The sequence below is a fragment of the Condylostylus longicornis genome, unplaced genomic scaffold, assembly GCF_029603195.1.
Source record: "Condylostylus longicornis isolate FDR11 unplaced genomic scaffold, ASM2960319v2 ptg000040l, whole genome shotgun sequence".
NCBI classification, from domain to species: Eukaryota; Metazoa; Arthropoda; class Insecta; order Diptera; family Dolichopodidae; genus Condylostylus; species Condylostylus longicornis.
Genome location: NW_026578009.1, coordinates 1,132,504 through 1,155,321, shown reverse-complemented (window position 1 = coordinate 1,155,321; position 22,818 = coordinate 1,132,504). Strand labels below are relative to the sequence as shown.

Below are 22,818 nucleotides of genomic sequence, written 5' to 3'. Positions count from 1 at the left end.
TACAATCTATACTTAATTTATTCAATACAATTACATACATTCACACATATACGTATTATTAGTTTTTAAATAAGCACCTGTTGGGTTTGTTCCTTAATAGAGAGCTGATTTTGTTGATTATATTTATTTGATGAACTAATAGAACAACATGCTTTTTTCGGTGTTACTGGATATCGAATCGGACCAATATATTTTCGTGATGGATTACTAGTACGCCTTTGGCTTTTTCGTAGAACAGTTGCATATTCTACAGTTTCACCAAGTAATGATATTTTATTAGGTAGCACAGAAATCGCCTGGAAAAACAAATTAAAAAAAAAAATAATAAAAAAGAAGAGTAAAAGTAGCGCATTTATTGAACTTATTTACATATTTATGAAAACTGGTAATAGTTGAGTGAAGTTTGAAAAATTTTAAATAATTCAAATTTATTAGAAAGATTTTTGTAAAATATTTAGTATAGAAAAAGTTTAATTAGTTTTTCACAGAATACTGAATTTGTTTCTTATAAATAAAAAAACAATTTTCTACAAGATGATGTAAACACGACTTACTTTTGGCAAATCAGGTAAACTTCTTGAAACATTAGGATCTAAATTATTTCTTACACTAATTGTTGGAATATTACTTTCAATTAAATTATCAGCACTATAACCATCTATACCATTTCTTCCTCTAATGTAATAATTATGTTTTGAATGCTCAACATTCGTCACGTACATATTTGATAAGCTTAAAGTAATATTTTCATTAATCATTCCGTCCACATCATCATTTTCCACCACTTCTATAAATTCTTGATTTAAATTATACTTATTTTTTTTAATATTGTCTCTTTTTGGATTTTTTGTCTGACTTATATCCTTACTTTGATTTTCTGTTGACATTATTTTACAACTAATATTATCATTCATATGACACGATTTCCAAGAATTTTCTTTTAACTCTATATTTTTAATATTATTATAACTATGACCATTTTCAATTGAGGGATTTTGTAGAGTATATTCTTTCATTTGTTTCCCATGTTGTAATATTTTATCCTTCGAATAATTTATATTCCTAGACTGTTGCAAACAATCATCCTTCCATTTATTATTTTCATTATTTTTATTATTATTATTATTGTTAGAATTTTCTTTTATATTTGTTAATGATGTTGTTTTTGTTGTAGGTGCTTCTGTCGCTGAGGGTGTTACTGAAACAATTTGGGATATTGTCAATTCAACAATACGCCCAGTATTTTGTAACAATTTTAAGGATTCCATATATGGTAAATTTAACAGTGATATGCCATTAACAGCGATTATCTGGAAATAAAAATGTTATTTATTAAGAATTTGTATTAAGAATAAATTTTTTTTAATATTTGTATTTTTATATTACATGGTGAAAAAATAATTTTTGTGTTGAAGCAAATATTATAATTATAGGGAAGTTATGAAGATTGTTTCAAGAACAAAGAAACAGTATAAAACAACAAATCAAATTATTATTAATCATAATATATTTATTAATATATTGACAACATACTACTAATGAGAATCAAGTTAAATAAATTAAAAACCTTGAATTGTAACTGTGCGTGTTACTTTGCCAATTATATTTCAGTTAGTTCCTCTGAATTAATTTATATTCTTATTCAAATTTAAAGTGGCAGTTAATTGCCTCATAATAACAATTGGTCTGAAAAGTGTTAAAAAAAATGTCCGGCAAAACAAAAATGTGTTATGGAATTCGATAGTTATTAATAAATTTCTAAAAAATATAATTTTTTAAATTTGGATTTAGGGTGATTACAACTTTGAGACCAGAATTAAGATGAGTCAAAATTTTGTAATTTTTTCAACTCAACGTGTGTAGGTTTGCAAATAGACGCCTAAATCAAAACAAATGAACGATAGAATAGAAAAACCATAAAAACTTACTTGATCACCGACTAATACTCCAGCTTTATCACCTGGTCCATTATTTATTAAATCCTTAACATAAACATTATTGTCATTTGATCCTTGAACAATACTTATTCCTAATGTATAATTTTGTAAATTTTCTTCAAAATTGTCATTTGGGCTAATTTCTTGATATAAATTTTCATTATGAGAATGCGATTTCATATTTTTTAATTTTGATTTTTCGGCGCTTAATGAAAAATTATCCTGTTTAGGATTATTTTGATCTCTAATACAATCAATATTACTAAAACTTCTTAAAAGAGTTTTCATTTTTCCTGGACTAAATGTTGAATATTTGATGATAGGTGCATCTTGATTTGATATCGAATTGGTTTGCTGTTGTTGTTGTTGTTGCTCATAAATTTTTGAATTTTTACATAAATTTTTATTATTTTCTTCTACTTTTAGTAATGGTGTAAGAGAATCTATAATTTCTTTGACAACTACAACTTTTCGTAATATTCGTTCAGGTCCATAAGTACTTGAATTTGATATGTTATTAAAACGTTCCAATAAAGATTCTGATATGGTATCATTATTTAAAGAAAAATTATTATAACTATGAAAATCACTTGATATGCTTGAATCTGTACAATATAAAATGAAAAAGAAAATAATTGTTAATAAAATAAGAATAATACAATATAATTTGTTAAAATTAAGAGTTATGTAAGGTACAAGCGGCTTCGCATTATTGGCGTGACGATAATAGATAAAATAGTACGCTGTTAACTTTTTAGTAATCATAATATCAGTTTAAAAGTCTTAAAATATCAAAAAATAGGTAGGTACATATTGGAAATCCTAAAAATAAATTCCTAGATAAATTATAACAAAATACTCTTAAACAATAATAAAGATTCTTCTTAATAGTCTTCTAAAATTTTGAAGAGGGGTTCTGTTAGGTTCTGTTTTAAGCGTATTTTCCTAGAATTCTTCCATACTTAAAAATAACTTTTGTTTGTAGAATTAACTATTTTATTTTAAAGATACTTATTCAAAAAAAAGTCCCATTCAAATAATATAAAATACTTGACCTTATTGCTTAAAATACTGCTCCCTCTAAGAGTTTTAATGGTAAATATACAATGCTAATTATTTTGTTGATTCTTAGAATATTTTAAGAATTTCCAGCTATTTAATAAATTTAAGAGGAAAATGAAAAATTCGAAGAAAAACTAAATATATATATATTTTTTTTTGTAAACTGGTCTATCATCTATTCTTTTTATGTCTTCTAAATTCATTACCAAGTCAATTTTGAAAAATAATTATTTTATGAAGAATTAAATTATAACAATTTACTCATATTTCTGAAAATATGTTGTTCATTCTTGCGTGAGTTGTTTAAGAAATTTTTATGATGTATATGAATTAGATGACACTGGAGGAACCTTGAGCTTTAACATTTGCTTATAATATGTTGACCTATTTAAATTTTGGCTTGCTATATCCCAAAGAAAACCTTATATTATGACTGAAACTAAAAATATTATTAACTTAAATGAATTGATATAAATTAAAATTATTTTCGAATTTAAATCATAATACTTCATATAATCCAAAAACAAAGTTTAAAATGAGGCAAAACCTCATTTTCAGTTATTTTCATATATATATATATATATTGTACTTTTATTTGTGCCAAATGATTTTTTTTTAGAACAAAAACTTTAGCAAATAGTATAGCAAATTTTAAATCCTTTTTCATCCATACCAAAATTTCATCTTCTTCTGAAATTCATTCTTATTGTTACTATTTTTTTTACAATATTTTCATGTATATGAAATCATTTTTTAAGTCATAAATCCAAAAGAAAAAAAAAAGAAGAACTACTTAACCTTTTGTTAAAAAATAAAACGTATTTTAAAACGAAAAACGGAAATTATTGTCACAATAACCGTAATTTAGAAAAGCTTAACGAAACTTAAACAGTTTTTAAACTTAATAATATAAGAAACAATCAAATAATCATATAATATGCACTATATCCTTTAAGAAAACTATGAAAAGCAAAAATACTATAAAAGCAATAAAAATTTTTTTACTACCGCAATAAAAAAAGAAAATCTAAATTCTTCAAACTATTTCAAAAAATCAGAAGATTTAGGTATATACACAGATAGTTGATGAAAATTTTATATTTTTCATTTTCTCTTTCTCTGATTTATGTGAATCTCGCTAAATTTTCAAATATTATATATATATATATATATAGGAATATGGAAAAAATAATTTCTTTAACTGTGAAATATTTTCTCTTTAAATATTTCCTGTTGAATTTGAATTAAACATTGAGAAAAGTGTACGAAAAATTATGAAAAATTCCAAATAGAAAATGTTTTTTCTTTAAAACTCAGCTATACTTATTAAGTAAAATGATGATTCCTCCTCCGTCTTACGATGTCTTACCACGGAGCTTTTGGACAACGAAGATGATATTCTCTGTCTGATTATCGTGCATTTGGCTGAAAGAGACCCGTGCAATTTTTTATTACTGGAGGTTCGGTCGAAATTTTAATTTTATTTTTTTGAAAAATTGGGGTAATGTTCTTATATTGAAATATTCAAAACCATAATACAAATTTTAAAACCAGTTCTATATAACCTTTAAATATCTATATAAATTTAAAATTTAATATTTAATCTATGTTCCATTATTTTACCTTATAAAGTTAACATGAATCACGAATCTATGCAAAAGGTTCCATATATCAAATTTTAAATTTAATAAATCTAATATACAAAATATATTAGTTTTCATGAAATTTATAAAACAAAATTTTTGTAACAGTTCCCAAAAAACGTGAATACCACAAGATAATTCAAATAAAATTAAACAAAATATAATAGAAAAGTTTTAGAGTAAGAAAAATTTTCACGCGCTTATATCATGGTTTATCTTTTATAAATTTTGGTATACGCTTGTATTCTTACATAAACTGCATTACCTTATTTAAATCAAATGAAATTTTTCATATACAATTAATGTCACATACCAACAATGTTAAAAAAAACTATGTACTTATTTCAAAATATATTTATAACTTTGTACAAAGAAAGAAAAAACTTTCGGGCTTATAAATTTGTAAAGACATTTCTTACGCTATCAACTTCGTAATGCAGTGAAACTAAAATTGAAACTATAATATTATTATGGTGTATAAAAATGTGCATGTAAAATATACAAGATAATTTGAATTTGCTCTTTTTAATATCCTTAATATATAGAGTTTTACAATGTAGTGAAAAAGTGCATTGTATAATGTTTGCATACTGAGTAAAAAATAAGAGTGTTCACATAATATGACGTATTCTATATATGTAGGTAAAATTTCCTTTTTAGTTTTTTCTTATTTCACTTTTTAATGTACTCGTATATGTAGGAATAAAGTTTTACAAATTTAAGATTTACATTTGAAGAAAACATCGTCATTTGTTATATAGTTTTAAATACTCAGTAAAAAAAACTTTTGCAGCAAAATTGTGTAGGTAATTATAATCATTAGTTCTCTGTATTTCTATAGTGTTATTAATGAAAAAATTCAGCAGATTTCTAAACACAATAAACAAAGTAAAAACATTTCGATCAGTATGAACCTTTAAAATCTGAGTTTAAAAAATTGTTTTTGAAATATTTAGAATTAGCTTGCATTGTTGTGTGGCAATTACACGAACTTGTCAAGTCATTTTATATAGAAACTTCACGGATATGTCTGATCTGTAATTGGTCACTCGGCCGCCAAATTTGTTTCATTAATCTAACATTATTATTTTTTCAAATATTTAAAATTTACTTAAGAAGCTACCCGAACCATTGCAGCTATTCCATTAAAAATTTTGAATTTTAGAATACATGTAGAAAATAATTGTACACACACTCTTATAAAATTTGATATATGAATATCTTTATTACTTTTCGAAATACTATGTATTTAAAATAACCTCTTTTAGTTGTATGGCAACTACCTTCACGAAGGTATAGGGTATAAAAAAGACTACTTTTTAAAATGAAGTGAATATGTTGTTTATTCAAAACTCTGCAATATTTTTAAAAATAAATAAATAAGATTGCTATTACTAATTCAAATAAAGTTTGAGTATGACTATTTAACGTAGAAGAAGAAAATTATTTGAGTTTATAAATGCTTAAAATTCTATTTACATACAAAGTTTTGCCTTTCTATATAGCAGATAAACTTAACAGACATAGTGAAACTAATAAGCAAATTTTAAGAAATATATTAAAAATAAATAAATAATACACTCATACACATTTTAGTAATGAATTTTAAAATAAAAACCAAATATGTAAATAAATATTCAAAATTACCAAATTCGATTAGAGCATAACACAATAACGCATTAGGAGTGTGCAGTATGTACGAGTAGATATACATTTCTTATAGAAAATATCAAAAAATATTCTAAAGGGAATATTATTTTTCACTAAAGGAAGCAGAAAAATAAAATTTTTTTCTTTTGTTTTTCAATTAAAGTTTAAATCCATATCATTGTTTAACGTTATCAGATTATTAATTTTCAGGTGTCTTTTATTTCAAAGGTAATATACATTGTATACTTATACTATTAAATACATTAAACTTTTTTGTAAATAATATTATACTGCTATAAAAATATGTACTTATTGTAAATCCCAGCTATTAAACTTTGCTATCTAATCGAAATTTTCGAATTCTTAAGGTTTAAAAACTCTATAATATACGAGTATACATATACAAACAACTATTAATACACTCTAAATTATTTAAGGATCTTAAAAGTTCAAAATAAACTTAAAAATAAATAGAAAAATATACATACATTATTGAATTAATATACATATATAAAATGTATAAGCGTTTGTGCATATGCATAACCTATGCATAATAATATAATCAAATCAATTTGAGTATTTCGTTCCTTTATTTTTTTTTTATTTCTGTCTCTCATCACATGCTTTTCATTTTGTCTCAATATATTTTTCCTCCTTAAGGATTATTTTTTTATTCATGTTATGTACGCATTCCATCTAACATACATTTTATAATATTATCAGTATTTTTACATAAAAGAATGTAGTATGTGCCAAAAAGAATAAAAGAACTACGTTCTCATTTTTTTCTACAGTTTTTATTAAAATAATCTTTATTCTAACAGAAGATCATAGCCTATCCTGCAATTCCGTAAATTTAGATTCAGTATTCACTTAAATTAATCAATAACATCATTTATGTAATTTTTATGATCAAGAAATGTGAATATATGACAAGAAATGTTATAAAAATAATTAAAAAATTATAATTGACAATTTTTAGTTAGAGTGCATTAATTCACAATGTTCACAGATTTCACTAGTGACATCATGATTTCTGAATTTAGAATATGTTTTTGCTAATTCAAAAGCTTTTCGAAATTCGGACATGCACATAATGACTCTATTTTAAGAATATTATAGTACCAAACAAATTGCAAATCTTAAGACAATCATACCAATAAATGCCGCAAACCTCTTTTAAGTGATTTATAAAAGAATAATATGAGAAATTTTTTTTTAACTATTTCTTGGAAAATGTACAAAATGTCACTTATTACATTCTACTAGATAACACTATTGTTATGATATTAAATTTTTATATTTCTATCTTCTTTTCATTTTATTTAGGAATGAAAATTAAATAAAGTACCTACACATTATACATATGTATATGTAAATAGGCATAGGAAAAAGAAAACAAAGTCCTTGAAAACACATCACGGAAATACACTTGACTAAACATGTTTCAAAGAAGGATACTTTTATAAAGTGCGTATTCAGATTTAAATACAAAAAAAAAAAATAAAGGGATTACAAGAAATAAAAAGAAAATCTTAAGCCCAATAAAATTTAAATGATAAAGAAATTGTTCCAGGCGGCAAATAGCTGCTTGTTACTGTTATTTAAATGCGAGAAAAATAATAAAACGTAATATTAGTCTAAGGAAATGAAATAATATGGTTTGTGGTATATATACAACTTCCCAATTAAAGATATCATAATGTCACTAAACTCATCTAAAATCAAAGAGAAGATGTGAAAAACGGAAGTTTGGGAAATACAGTGATCATAATAAATGTAGTGAAAAATTATTGTATTTTTCCATAGCAAAACTTTTTAAATTAAAATTTCAAATTGGTAATGTCGCACTAGCTGAAAATTGCTCAACTTTAATATTGATGATAACACTATATAAATGATTCGCTTTCTTCCACAAGAATCTCTGTCGTAAATCCTACATATATAATTTTTTACACATCTATGTTTCCACTAATTGAATGAAATTTTGCAACATTATAAAAATAAATGTAAGTAACTAACAGTATTATTTGTAAGACTGCGTATTGCAGAAATTTCATTATCAAATAAATTTCCATTCTAAAAAATCAGAATTTTACCAAAAAAAAATCTATTTTAAATTTATAAAATACAAAAATTTGTTAACATTTGCTCCAAATTTAAATTAAAGAAAAATTAATAACAAAAAAAAAGAAAGAAATAATAAAACTTTTCAACTTACGGATAACGTAAGCTTCTTCAGATGAACCTTTAATATTATTATGTCCCTCGAGTTTCTTTTGTTGTTTTTGATAATGCTGCTGCTGGTTATGATGATGATGCTGCTGCTGTTGTTGCTTTTGCTTTTGTTCTTGTCGACGTGATGATGGTGGGGATTTCATTTGTGATAACATACATTTATTAGTAGAATAATTTTGTTTTATTTTACAGTAAACACCAGAATAAATATTTCCGTCGCTATTATTATCTTGATTTTGATTGTTGAACAATATTGGTGATATCTTATCATTATCATTTTTATTGTTATCATATTGTTGACGATATCTTTGAATTTCATCTTTAGCGACATCAACAATATCATATTGTCTACCATTAAATTCAGATAGATTTTTACGACAATTCTTTATATCCCTTTTGTAATCTATTGTATCATAAATTCCAGCATCAATTTCGCTATTATCATCTTCAGTCGTATTTGTTAAATTTTCTGGTATTGTTGGTGGTGGTGGTAATCTTGACTGCAATTGTTGTTGTTGTTCTTGTGATAAACTAAAATCTTTATCATTGATTGAAGTTTTATTATTGAATTGCTTAAATCGATCATAAATGTTATCATAAGATTTATTTAAAAATTGTGATGAAAATACACGTGTACCCATTTTAACTTTATTTCTATTTGGACTGCATATTTTTACACCATTTGCTGACGATGTATTTATATGATCAACTGGAGTTATTTCAAAGCTTAAATTACAACCAGTTAAATGCTCTTTACTTTCATCATCCAAATCTATTTCCTTGATTTTGTGTGATTGTGAATTACTGAAATGAGCCTTTGGGCATTCATTTTCTTTATTTTGGTATTCTTCTTCTGTTGTCCCATCATATTTAATTGTTGATGATGGTGATGATGCTATAGTACATTTACAATCACCACAGCAATCATTTTTATTTGTTTCTTGTAAATTTTCTATAGAACTGTTATGCTTTTTATCTTTTTTAAATTTATTTTTTAAATTAATTTCTAAGCCGGCTGCTGTAGATTTTGTACGCCTTAGAAATTTCTCTTTTAATTTTGATAAGCGATTATCATTTAACATAGATTTCTTTGCTGGTTTTATTTTGGGAGCATTGTTATTTTTTTCCACATTTTTAATTACTATGTTACCGGTTATAACTTCTTCTTGATTCTGATGTTGATGATGATGGCAATGATGATGTGCTTGTTGTTGTTGCTGTTGCTGCGAATGACGAAGACAATTTAAATTTTTAATTTCATTTTCTTCAACAAATGAAACATTATTTTGTTGTTCTGATGTTAATGATGCTGAAGTTGATGTTGATGATAATGGTGTTTTTGTACAAGAATTTTCAATTTGATTATCAGGGTACCCTTTTTGTATTTTTGTACAATTGTCAAGGGAACTTGTATCACATTTTTTACAAATCTCAGATACTGATGATGATGTTGTTGATGAAAGGCTTATTACTTTTGTAATTTCTTTATCATCAAAGTTTTTTTGCTTTGTCTCTGCGGTAAATTTGAAATTTTCTATTGATGTGATTGGAATATTTAATTCATTCGAAATCGATTTTAATGATGCAAATGAATTTCTTAATTTCAAATAGAATTGATGATGATCTGATGCTAAACTAAATGCAAAATAACTTCTGTAAAAAAAAAAAATACGAATAGAATTATAAATGAGAAATTTAATCGATGGAAAATGTTTTAATATGATTATTTTAATTTTAAAATTTTTTAAATATGAATAAAATTGTTCACGTTTTGATTTTATTAAAATTCATTAAAATTTTAAGTTGTAATTGTTGATGAATCCATCAACTAAGGTAATAAAATGGTAACAAAGTATAGTAGAGCAGAAAGAAATAAATGATAGTATTTGTAAGATTTTGGAACCTCATAACATTACATTTTTGGTATCCTATCAATCTAATTTTTTTCAACTACTCTCCATAGAACGCTATCAATATTTGCGAGTTTATAAAGAGAAAGGTTTTAAGAAAATATTTTAAAATATTTTAGTATTTCAATTAAATATTAACGAAAAATTAAATTAATAAAAATTCCTGTAGCATTTGCTTCAGATTCGAAAAAAAAGAAAGTGTAATAACAATTTTTACCATTGCATATTGAAATATCGACCCCACTGTACACACACACTTTTGTAAAATAACCAAAATTTTAATTTTACGTATTTGATTTAGTAGTTTGATTTCTACTATACTAAAGCATAGTGCGTAACTATATTTGTTCATATTGTAGAAAAATGTTGTGAATTATTTCTTCAAAACTGTTCCATTTAAATTGATTTAAGAAAACACATCATTTGTAAAATGTTTGTACTCTATGGTAATTACAAACGCAATTTATTCGAAATTTAGAAAAACAAAAAACTAAAATATCTTTTTTATACTCACTTTTTGTCATCCATTTTTAACTTAAATTTTATTTTATTATTGTCTTTTGCTTTCAGACTTTCAAGTTTTCTCACTACAATACATAGAATATGCTTTGAAAAACATAAATTTTCTATTTCAAGCCATTCAAAATGTTTTAATAAAATTTTATACGCATTCCTAATCATATTATTACTATTTTGATTTATTATTAGTTTTTCTGCTGGATATGTTGTCATTTGATCACAATTTCTTTCGAAAAATGTGATACCACCTAATGATATGCCAAGGTAAATTTTGATAAATGTTGTTTCACTTAAAACCTTAAACGAAAGACAAAACAAAATAAAAATATTAAAATAAAATTTAATTAATTTTATGACTTTATATGTAGTAAACTTTGTGTATAATCTATATGACTAATACCTTAATGAAATCAGCTAAATGATAATATTTATGATTTCATATTATCAAATTTGAATAGTGTTATATACTGGTGTGAATGCATATATTTTAATATTATATGAACTAATAATAATATATACGTATCTAAGGTCCTTCCAAAAATATTAAATTCAAAATATACACTATATATGAAATATTATTCTACAATTTAATATATTGAAGTTGATAAATTATTCGGTGTTTTATAAGAGAGAAAATAATTCCGGCATATACTTATATAAACATAATAATAATTAATCACTCTTGCCTATCGTAATGATTTTTATAGAAATTACACATTCTTCTTTTGAAAAGATTACAATTAATACGTCAATTTTGAGATTATGGGGTCAACCGACAAAGTCGAAATTTTTTTATTAAATTTTTGGAAACTGTAGCAGTCTACTAAACAATGCTTCTAATCAATCCCAAAAAGTCTAAAAAAATTTATTTCATTTATTAAAAATTTTAAAGTATAAAATTAAGGTTGAAATAAATAAAATGATGGCTCAAATTATAATTATGAAAGAATACTTTAACAGAACTGAAATTCAACCGGACAACAAAGTGGTCTCATTTCAAATATCATTGAATTCTTCATAATGATACCTAAATTAAAATATTAATAAAACAATAAATGAATTAAAATTTTTTAAAAATAATTTCCAATTTAGCAGGAAGTTTAAGAATACAGTTAAATTTTAATATATAATATAAGACTTTGTACTATCCTACTGCTGAATCAATTTATAAATATTCGGTGCTTTAAGTTTCTTTTTCCCTTTTTTTTGGAAATTCATATTTAAACACTACAACATTCTAATAGGTATCTATTTGAAATATTACTTTTAAAATTGACAAGGATTCTACAAGAAAAAAAATCTATAACTGTATTTTTGTGTAAAAATAAAACTTAATATACGAAGATTAACTTGTTTATATGGCTGAACGTTTACGAGATACTGTTCCACCTGTCTAACTTACATGTTATTCATTTTTCATTTCTTCTCATGCATGCAAAGGCAGAGGTACACTACAATGCATTTTAATTTATTATTGAATGTTCAAAAAAATGTCTTTTGTTACAATATTAAAACTTTAAAATAAGTGAATAAAAGACATCATTCTTTTTATTCACACTTACCCAATTAGCACTATATAAATGAAAACCATATTCTTTCATTTCTTGAACATATTTTACAAAATTATATTCAGCTTCCTTATGATCCATTCCTTTACGGCAATAATGTGAGTTCCTTAAATGCTTTGCGATTTCTTTATTTCGACAATATACATCTTCCGGTAGATAATGAGATACTTTAAAATAATCAAGGAATTCCATCTACAATATCAAAAATAAAAAAAATTAGAATATTGAAATTTTAATTGCTTATCTGTTAAAAAAATTTTTTTTTGTGACTAAATAGCTACACTTATTTCGAAGTTTTTTTCGAAAATAAAATTCAAAAATGATTTTTACTGGAACGCTTTTCTTGCAAGAATTTACATAAGTTTACAAACATTTATTACAATTTAAAAATTACATACAGTTTTCGTTAACAAAAGAGCCTACTTAATTTTAGCTATAAAATACCTATTTTTTCTTCATCTTTCTCTCCATTCACTCCCAATAATTGAAATTGCTTTAAGTTTCAACGAGAGTGAAGTTGCTTTAATGATTTTTTATATGTACGTATAAAATATTTCTGTTGTTTTCAATATTTCAATATCTTTAAAAAAAGTCACCTAATAAAAATTTATTCTTTTTCTAAGGCAATTCTTTCATCCTTATTAAAATTTTGTTTTAAAATTGTTGATTTTGTAGAACTTTTTCCCAATTTTGTAATATAAATAGAATTAATTGACATTCATTTGCTACATCAAATTGAAATTGCCCTTTATGTGGAAACAAAAAAAAATACACTTTCCATGGAAAATTACAATACTTTAGTATAAAACGAGAAAAAAAATAGAGTTGACCTTGTCAACTCTGTGGTACCCGTACGAATTTGTTATCCTATGTGCGAATAACTAATGTGCCATAATTAACTATGGGGCAGACTATGACTTTAAGTTGCCGTATTACCATATTAATTTATGCAACATTTCAGTACTAGGTGTTATTCAAAATACTGGTTGTGCCAAACTACTATTGATGTTGTATGGCAGCTACCAGAAAGAGCCAAGAAATTTTAGCGAATTTTATCAAGCACATCGGCCCTACTAATATATTCACTTGTGTGAAATCTCAATATCACAGCTTTTATAGTTTCTGAGATATAGTCAAATAACTTTTGAAGTTGTATGGCAGGTACCAGAAGGAGCCAAGTAATTTCAACGACTTTTATGAGACACATTGGCACTACTAATATATTCGTTTGTATGAAATTTCAATACCACACCTTTTATAGTTTCTGAAATATAGCCAAATAATTTTTGAAGTTGTATGGCAGGTACCAGAAGGAGCCAAGTAACTTCAACGACTTTTATGTGGCATATTGGCCCTACTAATATATTCGTTCGTGTGAAATTTCAATACCATAACTTTTATAGTTTCTGAGATATAGCTAAATAAATTTTGAAGTTGTATGGCAGCTACCCGAAACGTTACCCTGATCATATCCAATTTAAATAGGGTTCTGGCACTTACTACAATAAATCATTTGTGAAAATTTGGTGAACTTAGCTCAATTAGTTTTTGAGTTATCGTTCGGACGGACGGACGGACAGACAAAGCTAAATCAACTCAGAATTTGACGCTGATCAAAAACATACACTTGAGTCTATATCTAACATCGTTATTTCTGAGCGTTACAAACGGTAAGGCAAATTTAGTATACCCCTCGAACATACGTTCGTACGGGTATAAATAGTATAGCTATTCCGTAATAGAAAAAAATTTTGTTTCAATCGATAAGAAGGAAATACGATAAAGGAAAATTTCTGAGGAAATTAACTTGCAAATTAAAATTTTCATTTTTTTTTGTTAAATTGATGAATTTTAACTTTTAACAGGTTAAAGAATATAAATTAAAACACAAAGAGTATTACTGATTAATTGAGGAACAATATTACATAATATATGTTTTAACGAAAAGGAAATTAACTAATGAAAAGGAAATTAACTAAAAGTAAAGTACTACTGTTTAATAAAATTACATAAACATGTACTTGCAATATGTTCTTTTTAACTAACTTATATGTAATTATTATCTAAATTGTTTTTCCATTCTACATACAATTTTGAAAAATTTAACGCTTTCACACAAAATATTTAAAAATTTTTTGGTTCTTTTGACTCTCAATATTTTACATTTTCATTTTATGTTTGGACAAAACATAAACATCATAATCTCGTTAAATTGCGACTTCAAAATACTTTTCAATTTTCAAAATTCAACAAATTTTTAATTAATAAAAGCATTTTTTGTTGAAACGTAATATTGATTTATGATACAAATAAAACTGTTAGCATCCTACATAAAATTTAAGTTCAACAAGTATAAATATTCAAATTCCTTTAATTTAAGAAAATACAACGAAAATTTATCCCAGCCAAAACAAAAAAAAACGAAAAAGAATGAGATTTCTTTTTAATCTTTTGACTTAACAGCTTTTGTTTTACAAAAAAAAAAACTTAACGTGCTAAGAGTATTTTACAAGAACCACTATAAAATCCTTTTAAAAACATACAAACATATGTTTTTCACTACCATACGCAATACTACATGATCATAAAATATAAAATTTTTCACTATCATAATGAATTGAAAAAAAAAATACTTCTCCATATGCATATATGTATGCATGTGTGTATAATATACTCCAATATTATGTACTTACATTTTTTTTATAGTCACCCATTTCAGCTTGTAATGCTAAGCCACCCAATACAATCAAATCATCATCAGAACAAAGGATAAGTTTTTCCAAAATATTTTTCCTTAATTGTAAGTATAACATATGACGTGTTTGTAAGGAGCTAAAACAAATAATATAAAATGAACAAGTTTATATTAAAACAAGTAAAAACGTTTCAGTCGGTATGAACCGATTGAATTATACCCTGCATCTTTCATTGTTGTATAGCAATTACTCAAACCTGTGAAACCATTCTATAGAAACTTCACGGATATGTCTGATCTATAACTGAACACACAACTACCAAGTATCGTGAATCTGACTTTATTATTTTTCCAAATATTTAAAATTAGCTTTTGGAGTTGTATGGCAGGTACCCGAACCTGCCAAGCAATTCCACTAAAACTTCGCTAATATATCTGATCTATAATTGGACACACAACTGCCAAGTTTCATGAATCTAACTTTATTACTTTTCCAAATATTTAAAATAAGCTTTTGGACTTGTATGGGAGCCACTCGAACCTGTCAAGCAATTCCACCAAAACTTCAGAAATATCTTTGACCTATAATTGGACACACAACTGCCAAGTTTCATGAATCTGTCTTTATTACTTTTCCAAATATTTAAAATAAGCTTTTGGATTTGTATGGGAGCCACTCGAACCTGTCAAGCAATTCCACCAAAACTTCAGAAATATTTTTGACCTATAATTGGACACACAACTGCCAAGTTTCATGAATCTGTCTTTATTACTTTTCCAAATATTTAAAATAAGCTTTTGGACTTGTATGGGAGCCAACATGGGTCCCTAAGTGTTCGGGAACTATTGTCCAACTCCCTTAGGGATATCTCCGGCTTTGTGATTGGGACGGGGATATTATAGACGGGAGAGTGGGGTGGCTACAATAAGTCAAAAATGGCTGCGGTGGCTTGGGGGGATGCTCCTGTCCCCACTCAGTTCCCTTAGAATCTACAATCTACAATCTACAATCTGTATGGGAGCCACTCGAACCTGCCAAACAATTCCACCAAAACTTCAGAAATATCTTTGACCTATAATTGGACACACAACTGCCAAGTTTCATTAATCTGACTTTATTATTCTTCCAAATATTTAAAATAAGCTTTTAGACCTGTATGGGAGCTACTCGAACCTGTCAAGCAATTCCATCAAAACTTCAGAAATATATTTGACCTATAATTGGACACACGACTGCCAAGTTTCATGAATCTGACTTTATTATTTTGCCGAATATTTAAAATTAGCTTCTGGAGTTGTATGGCAGGTACCCGAACCTGTCAAGCAATTCCATCAAAACTTCAGAAATATATTTGACCTATAATTGGACACACGACTGCCAAGTTTCATGAATCTGACTTTATTATTTTGCCGAATATAAAAAATTTGCTTTTGGAGTTGTATGGCAGCCACCCGAACCGGTGCAGCTATCTCATTAAAATTTTTAGAGCATATGTAGAATATAATTGGACACATGTATACAAAATTTTATATTTGTACCTTTATTAGTTTTTGAAATAATTAAAATAAACTCTTTGAATTGTATGGCAGCTACCCGAACCCGTTGTCCGAATTGGTCCAATAACAATAGGGTTCGTCCTTGGCACAAAAGAAGCAACTTGTGAAAGTTTGGTGTCGATTGCATTATTCGTTTTTGAGTTATCGTGCGATCGGACGGACGGACGGACGGACGGACGGACGGACGGACGGACGGACGGACGGACGGACGGACGGACAGACGGACATGTCTAAATCAACGCAGAATTTTACGCTGAGCAAGAATATATACATATGTCCATACCCCAGATGACTCCTTCAAGTAGTTACAAACTCCATACCAAAGTTAATATACCCTTCACGAAGTGCAGGGTATAAAAACATATGTATTTACGTATATATATATATATATTACATAATGTTAAAGAATGCTATATGAGTTGTACATAGCAAATAAAATTGTAATCAAAAAATATTAAGGTGAAAAAAAAGTAAACTAAAAAAAAATTATTGTACTTTTTTTTATGAATTTTTTTTACTCTTTTACTTTCTCTAGTTACTATATACTATCATCCATAAAGCGCATAAATAATCATTTATCATACCTTACACCTTTTAAGTTTGGCAAGTAAAACTTAATCCTTAGAAATAACGTGAAGAATACGCTGCACAGTGATCCTAAAAACTTTTTGTTCGAAGCATTTACCCAATTTTGTGGTGCCACCTGTGCGGAAAGAAAGTAATAAAAAGTTTTTTTTTTATTTTTGGGTGTTACATGCATATGACTGTGTATAATATACATAATATATATGTACATATATATATCTAAATATTTATATTTGTTTTAAATATAATTTTCTTTTCTTAAGGGATCCTTTTTCTTGTTAATATTTTTATTATTTTTTTTTTTGTTTTGGTTTAAAAACATTAATAATGTGAAAAAAATCTTTCTCACTTTATAAATTTTTAAATCAGATGGTAAAAATACAAAATCTCCTCCAATTAAAGCACATAAACCTAAATAAAAATTTTCTTGATAATCTTCAGATTCTATAACGGCTTTAAATATATCCTTTGTTGTTGTTGTTAAATAATTACATTTGATATGTAGACTTTGTCCATTAAGAAGTATTACGTGAACTGTTTGTGGCGGCACGTTCTAAAATAACACAAAAGAAAAAAAGAAAATTAAACAAAATAAAAGAAATAAATAAAAACACAAAAAGTAGATACATTTAGAAAATGAAAATATAAATATGTATGTATGGACACACGGAGTACATAGATAGTATGTACAAAAATGAAAGTTTGTTAATGAAAAAGTTTCTAAATTTTGACTCCTACCTTATAGTGTTAGTATCTTTCAAAATGAAAAATTTTTTATTTTATTTTAATTTTTTTGTATGTTTGTTTTTTTTTTTTTTTGCGAACTTTTATAACTTTTTTATCATCAACAACAAAATAATAATGTTATATTTTATATTTTATATATTTTTAATATTCTTACCTTTGATTTGTTTATTTTTATTGAACGATGAGGACAATTTGATTTCAAAATAAATTCAGGACCTTTATTATTATTGTTAGTTGAACAAAGAAAGCTCTCTTCAGAATGATATTTAATTAAATTTTGTTCACATTTCTTTTGATTAAACATATGCGATATTTTAGTATTTAGATTATCTTCTAATTTTAATTTATTTACATCTGAAATATATAAAAATGAAAATTTTATAAATAAAAATCTCATATTTTTAATACATACATAGGTAATAGCTATATATACATTATATAAATATTGTAAATATAATGCAGGCATATTATGCTTCAGGCAAAATTTTTAAGCTGCTTATTAATTATTTATACACATTATAATATTTTCACGTTATATTTCGGATTTTACGTCAGAATCAAAACACTTGAATAAAACAGAAAAGTATAGTAAAACTTAAAAATTATAGAATTAGCCGTGAAAACTTTTTTGTCGAAATTATACTACTTAAATGATAAATTAAAATTTTGAAATTATAAATAGCTAATATGAATTAAATGTGGGTTATCAAAAGGGACCGAGGATATCCAGAGCATATAGATCATATTTAAAAAATACTATCAAAGCTCTGACAGAATTCATTTGATTAAGTTTCAAAAAATAATTTAATAGAATTTGAATATTATTTTAAAAATTGTGCCTACATATCTACTCTATTATTTTTCTAAAAAAATCAAAGAAAAGGGAAATTGCACCATGCAACCACTTTTAGTTGCGTTTCAATTAAAACAAATAACAGTAAAGGTTAATTTAAGGTTATTAAAACATTTTTTAGGTACCTGGAACGGATAATCCATCACACAATTTTAATTTATCAATTTTACTTTCAAAATCTTCATTTCCCATAACAAGTTTATCTAAATAATTTGTTGATCTCGAAGTATTAAAATAATCCATACCAATTTTTTCTTCTTTTTGCATTATTTTTGATGCTTTTTCTAAATCAAAAGCATTTACATCAATTGTGTTCCTTCTAGAATTTCGTTTTTTAATTGTTTCACGATTTCGTCGACGAACTATCAACTGGGGTAATTGTTTTGATTCTTTTTTTAATTGAAGATTTTTAATTCCAGCAAATCCAATTGTTCCACATTTATCATAATCACCGTAAGGATTAACATTCTTCTTTTCTCGAACAACTTTTAAATTTATTAAACGATTTGTTTTATGATTAAGAGATTCAATACAATTGTCAGAACTTCTACCAGAATCTGTTTCTTCTGATTTTTCAACTTCTAATTGATAATGAGGATTTTTTAGTTTTTCTAATTTGTAAGCAACTTCTTTAAATATTTCCATTACAATATGAGAAAATGGTTTAATTTGAAATTGACTTCGAAAATATTTTGAAATAACCTGAAATTAGAAAAAATACATTTATTTTAAAAATTGCAATATTTTCAAAATGTAACATAGGTACATATTTATGTAAGCAAAAACAATTAAAATTTAGCACTACTAGGTTAAACATAAATTGATTTGGTTTGACGCATTCAGGTGTGCCTTTAGCTCTGATTCCTTTCATTTTCTAATACAATAAGTATCCTTTGAATTTTTTTCTGTATGAATATTATTGTACAAAGTGATAAGACGTTCTTAAAATATTCTGCTTTTTCCGTTAAACAAAAATGTTGTGATTATTCTAAAGCAACACTACAATAAAAAATATATTGAAATATAAAATATGTATCTGATGTGTACAGCTCTAACTAGAATTAATGCTCTGAGGTTTCGAAATTTTAATTGTTGGATATCCAAATATATAATATATAGGTATTAGAAGGCAAAAAGCGGGCAATAAACGCAGTATTTCTGCGTTCTAGCTTTTGGGAGAAGCTTATACATACGTTAAATTTAATGACAGAATTCGTTATACTATTAGCAAGGTTTTGTTATACCCTGAGCAATTGTGTTTCTAATTGATTTTTTTCTTTACGTCTTTGGAAAATCAAAATCATATAGGTTTTCTATCTTGTTTAAATATACTAGTTGCTTACAGTGGCCTCTTAGTATCAGCTACAGATTGAGGTTGCCTGAAGGTAGGTGCTTCAAACCACTCACAACTTTCGTAAACGTAAAAAATATTATCATGTTACAAAACAAGTGTTCAATGTTTTTTCGGTTATTGAAACTTGAATTCTTCAAAATAACTATTTCTTAATTCTAATTTCCTTTTCTTAGAACTGTGCTCCATTTTTCTTTTTCGGATCAATTTTCATTTTCCTTTATCAAAAGTTTAAACAATAAAAAATTATTTTTTAACAGTTGTTTATTTCATTTTAAATTGGAAAATTAAAAATTTTAGTAACCTAATTAATCTTAAGATTAGTATTTTATTCTAAATAACAAATTTTGTAATTTTTTAATAATTTTCAAGGGTTACGTTGCAAACGGTGGTATCCAATTTGCACTCATTATGTAAAAATTATGAAGAACAGATTACTAAATTTGCATTCCGTATATAATATTCGTATCAACGAGTTAATTAATATTTTAATCATAATTAAATCAAACTTTTACAAAATTACAAAATCGTTATCCTAATAAAAAGTAATATTTATATTTAAAACTGATTTTCAAAAAATAAAAATTTTACTAAAATAAATAAAATTTATACTTTTTTCCATTTTTTTTCTAATAAAACTTGTTAGAAAGTACAGCCAAATTTATCGAGTTGATTTTCTGTTCTAGCTTTTGGCTATTGGTAAAGTCTCTACGTACGCCTTAACTTTGTCGAAACAATTTCCAGTTTCTAACTTGATTTTTTTAATTAAAAACTCTTCATTTAAGCTTTCATATAAGATTTTATCTGGAATAAGGTATTCTATAAAAGTCCATTAAAAAAGATAATAAAATAAATTACCACCGACAGGAAAATAACCACTAAATTCACAAAAAGCAATATTGATTTTTGTATAATCCTTTACAACACAGGGATTTTCCCTTATAAATATAAAAACTCTAATGACGTGATCTTGAAGCTTTATAATAGATAAATTGTGGGGAATGCTTTCTTTACAAAGGAACTTGATAAATTCATAAATATCTTCAGCGGATTTTTGAAGCTCCATTTCTTGTTTTATAACATAGCAAAATGCCTCATCAAACAGACAATTTTGTGGTCTAAAAAAGTTTGCGTTTATTTCTTTTAGTTCCTGAAAAAAATTAATATTTAATTGGTTTTTTGTTTTTTTTGAAACGCCAAAAATAGTTTACCACAGTTTCAATATATAACTTTTGTTCAATCTGCATTAAATGTAAATGAAGATGATTAACACTTGCTAAAGCACCTGGACTGTTATATCCTATGATAAAATCAGTGCTCTCAATAGATTTCATAAATGACAATGCAAAATAAATTGCCTCTTGTGTTAACTTTTGTGGTAATCCTGAATACAATTTCGGGCATATCAATGAATGATATTTTGTTAAAGGACTTTGATTAATGATAAAGCTATAAGAAGCTCCATTAAATATTACATCAAGTAGATATTCAGCTTTAGCAATTTTTTTGAAATTAAAAACGGAATCATCAAATGGTTTGTCAAGGGGACCAATTTGTTGTGGTAACCTTCTTAAAGTTGCCCTTTCTGGGTTCAGCTAAAATATTACACCTTTAGTTTAATTTAAAAAAAAAATTATAACTTTTATTGAATTAAATATTTTTACCTGACAAAAGAAATTCATACTGCCTTGCAATATTTTTTTATCTTTAACATCAAGTTTATAACGAAATACATTTTCCGAATCATGAGCCTTTTGCCACTGTTTTTGAATAGTTTCTAAAGCTTTTTGAAAGTCCTTCGATATTGAAATTTTCATAGTCATTTTTGAAAAATTTCAACTAAATTAGATATTTTCATATTTTTTTTAAACATCACAGCAATTATTACTTTATTTCACAGCAATTATTCAGAATTTTAGTAAAACTTCAATAATCGAAACATCGGTAAATATTTTGACAATATCATTTCCATTTTTGACACTAAACTGACACTTAATCAAAGTGTTATAAATTCTTATACCAATTTTAAAACTTTTTTTAAAAATATAACACACACATTTTACTATATCGTTAGGAATTAAAGTGGATTGAAATATAAAGCGAGAACATTTAATTAATTATGATGGTTGTGATTTGTGCTAAATTGGAATACTTAATCAAATCGTATGAGTTTTTGAAAAGAGGTGTACCACAGCACGTAGAATTTTTATTTTCGTTAAAGGAAATTGGGAATTTATAACGACTGTATTATTTTGTGGGTTTTGTTCTATGCTAAATATGAAATTATTTTGAAATAATTTCATTTTTACCACTAGGTAGATAATATACTTTTTTTCTTGCTTTCAAAATGATTTACGATAAAAATATTTCTCTATGAAATAACATACATATTCCACTTTAGAAAGCAAGCTTCAATTTTTTAACTACAATATGAAATTATTGTATTTGTATTATATGTGGCGACACTTCATATCCGATGTACGAACAATAAGAAATTGGTTTT

The 22,818-nt window shown here is 25.6% G+C and overlaps 2 protein-coding genes across 2 annotated transcripts in view; both read right to left on the bottom strand.

The window, feature by feature from the left end:
- The window catches only part of LOC129609770 (uncharacterized), an 89,728-nt gene that overhangs the window by 8,683 nt on the left and 58,227 nt on the right, over positions 1 to 22,818 (bottom strand). The window contains exons 6-16 of the mRNA XM_055521889.1: positions 19,090 to 19,666; positions 18,266 to 18,465; positions 17,714 to 17,917; positions 17,364 to 17,482; positions 15,221 to 15,359; positions 12,522 to 12,719; positions 10,955 to 11,256; positions 8,514 to 10,183; positions 1,929 to 2,542; positions 555 to 1,310; positions 78 to 296 (exon numbers count right to left, since the gene is read on the bottom strand). Coding sequence (XP_055377864.1) covers positions 78 to 296; positions 555 to 1,310; positions 1,929 to 2,542; positions 8,514 to 10,183; positions 10,955 to 11,256; positions 12,522 to 12,719; positions 15,221 to 15,359; positions 17,364 to 17,482; positions 17,714 to 17,917; positions 18,266 to 18,465; positions 19,090 to 19,666 — 4,998 coding nt within the window. The remainder of the gene's footprint in view (positions 1 to 77; positions 297 to 554; positions 1,311 to 1,928; positions 2,543 to 8,513; positions 10,184 to 10,954; positions 11,257 to 12,521; positions 12,720 to 15,220; positions 15,360 to 17,363; positions 17,483 to 17,713; positions 17,918 to 18,265; positions 18,466 to 19,089; positions 19,667 to 22,818) is intronic.
- Positions 20,572 to 22,155, bottom strand: LOC129609902 (GDP-D-glucose phosphorylase 1). Its single transcript, XM_055522147.1, has 4 exons — positions 21,980 to 22,155; positions 21,527 to 21,910; positions 21,174 to 21,465; positions 20,572 to 21,119 (listed from the first exon to the last, which is right to left on the bottom strand). The coding sequence occupies exons 1-4, from the start codon at positions 22,136 to 22,138 to the stop codon at positions 20,998 to 21,000; spliced, it is 957 nt and encodes a 318-aa protein (XP_055378122.1). The 5' UTR covers positions 22,139 to 22,155; the 3' UTR covers positions 20,572 to 20,997.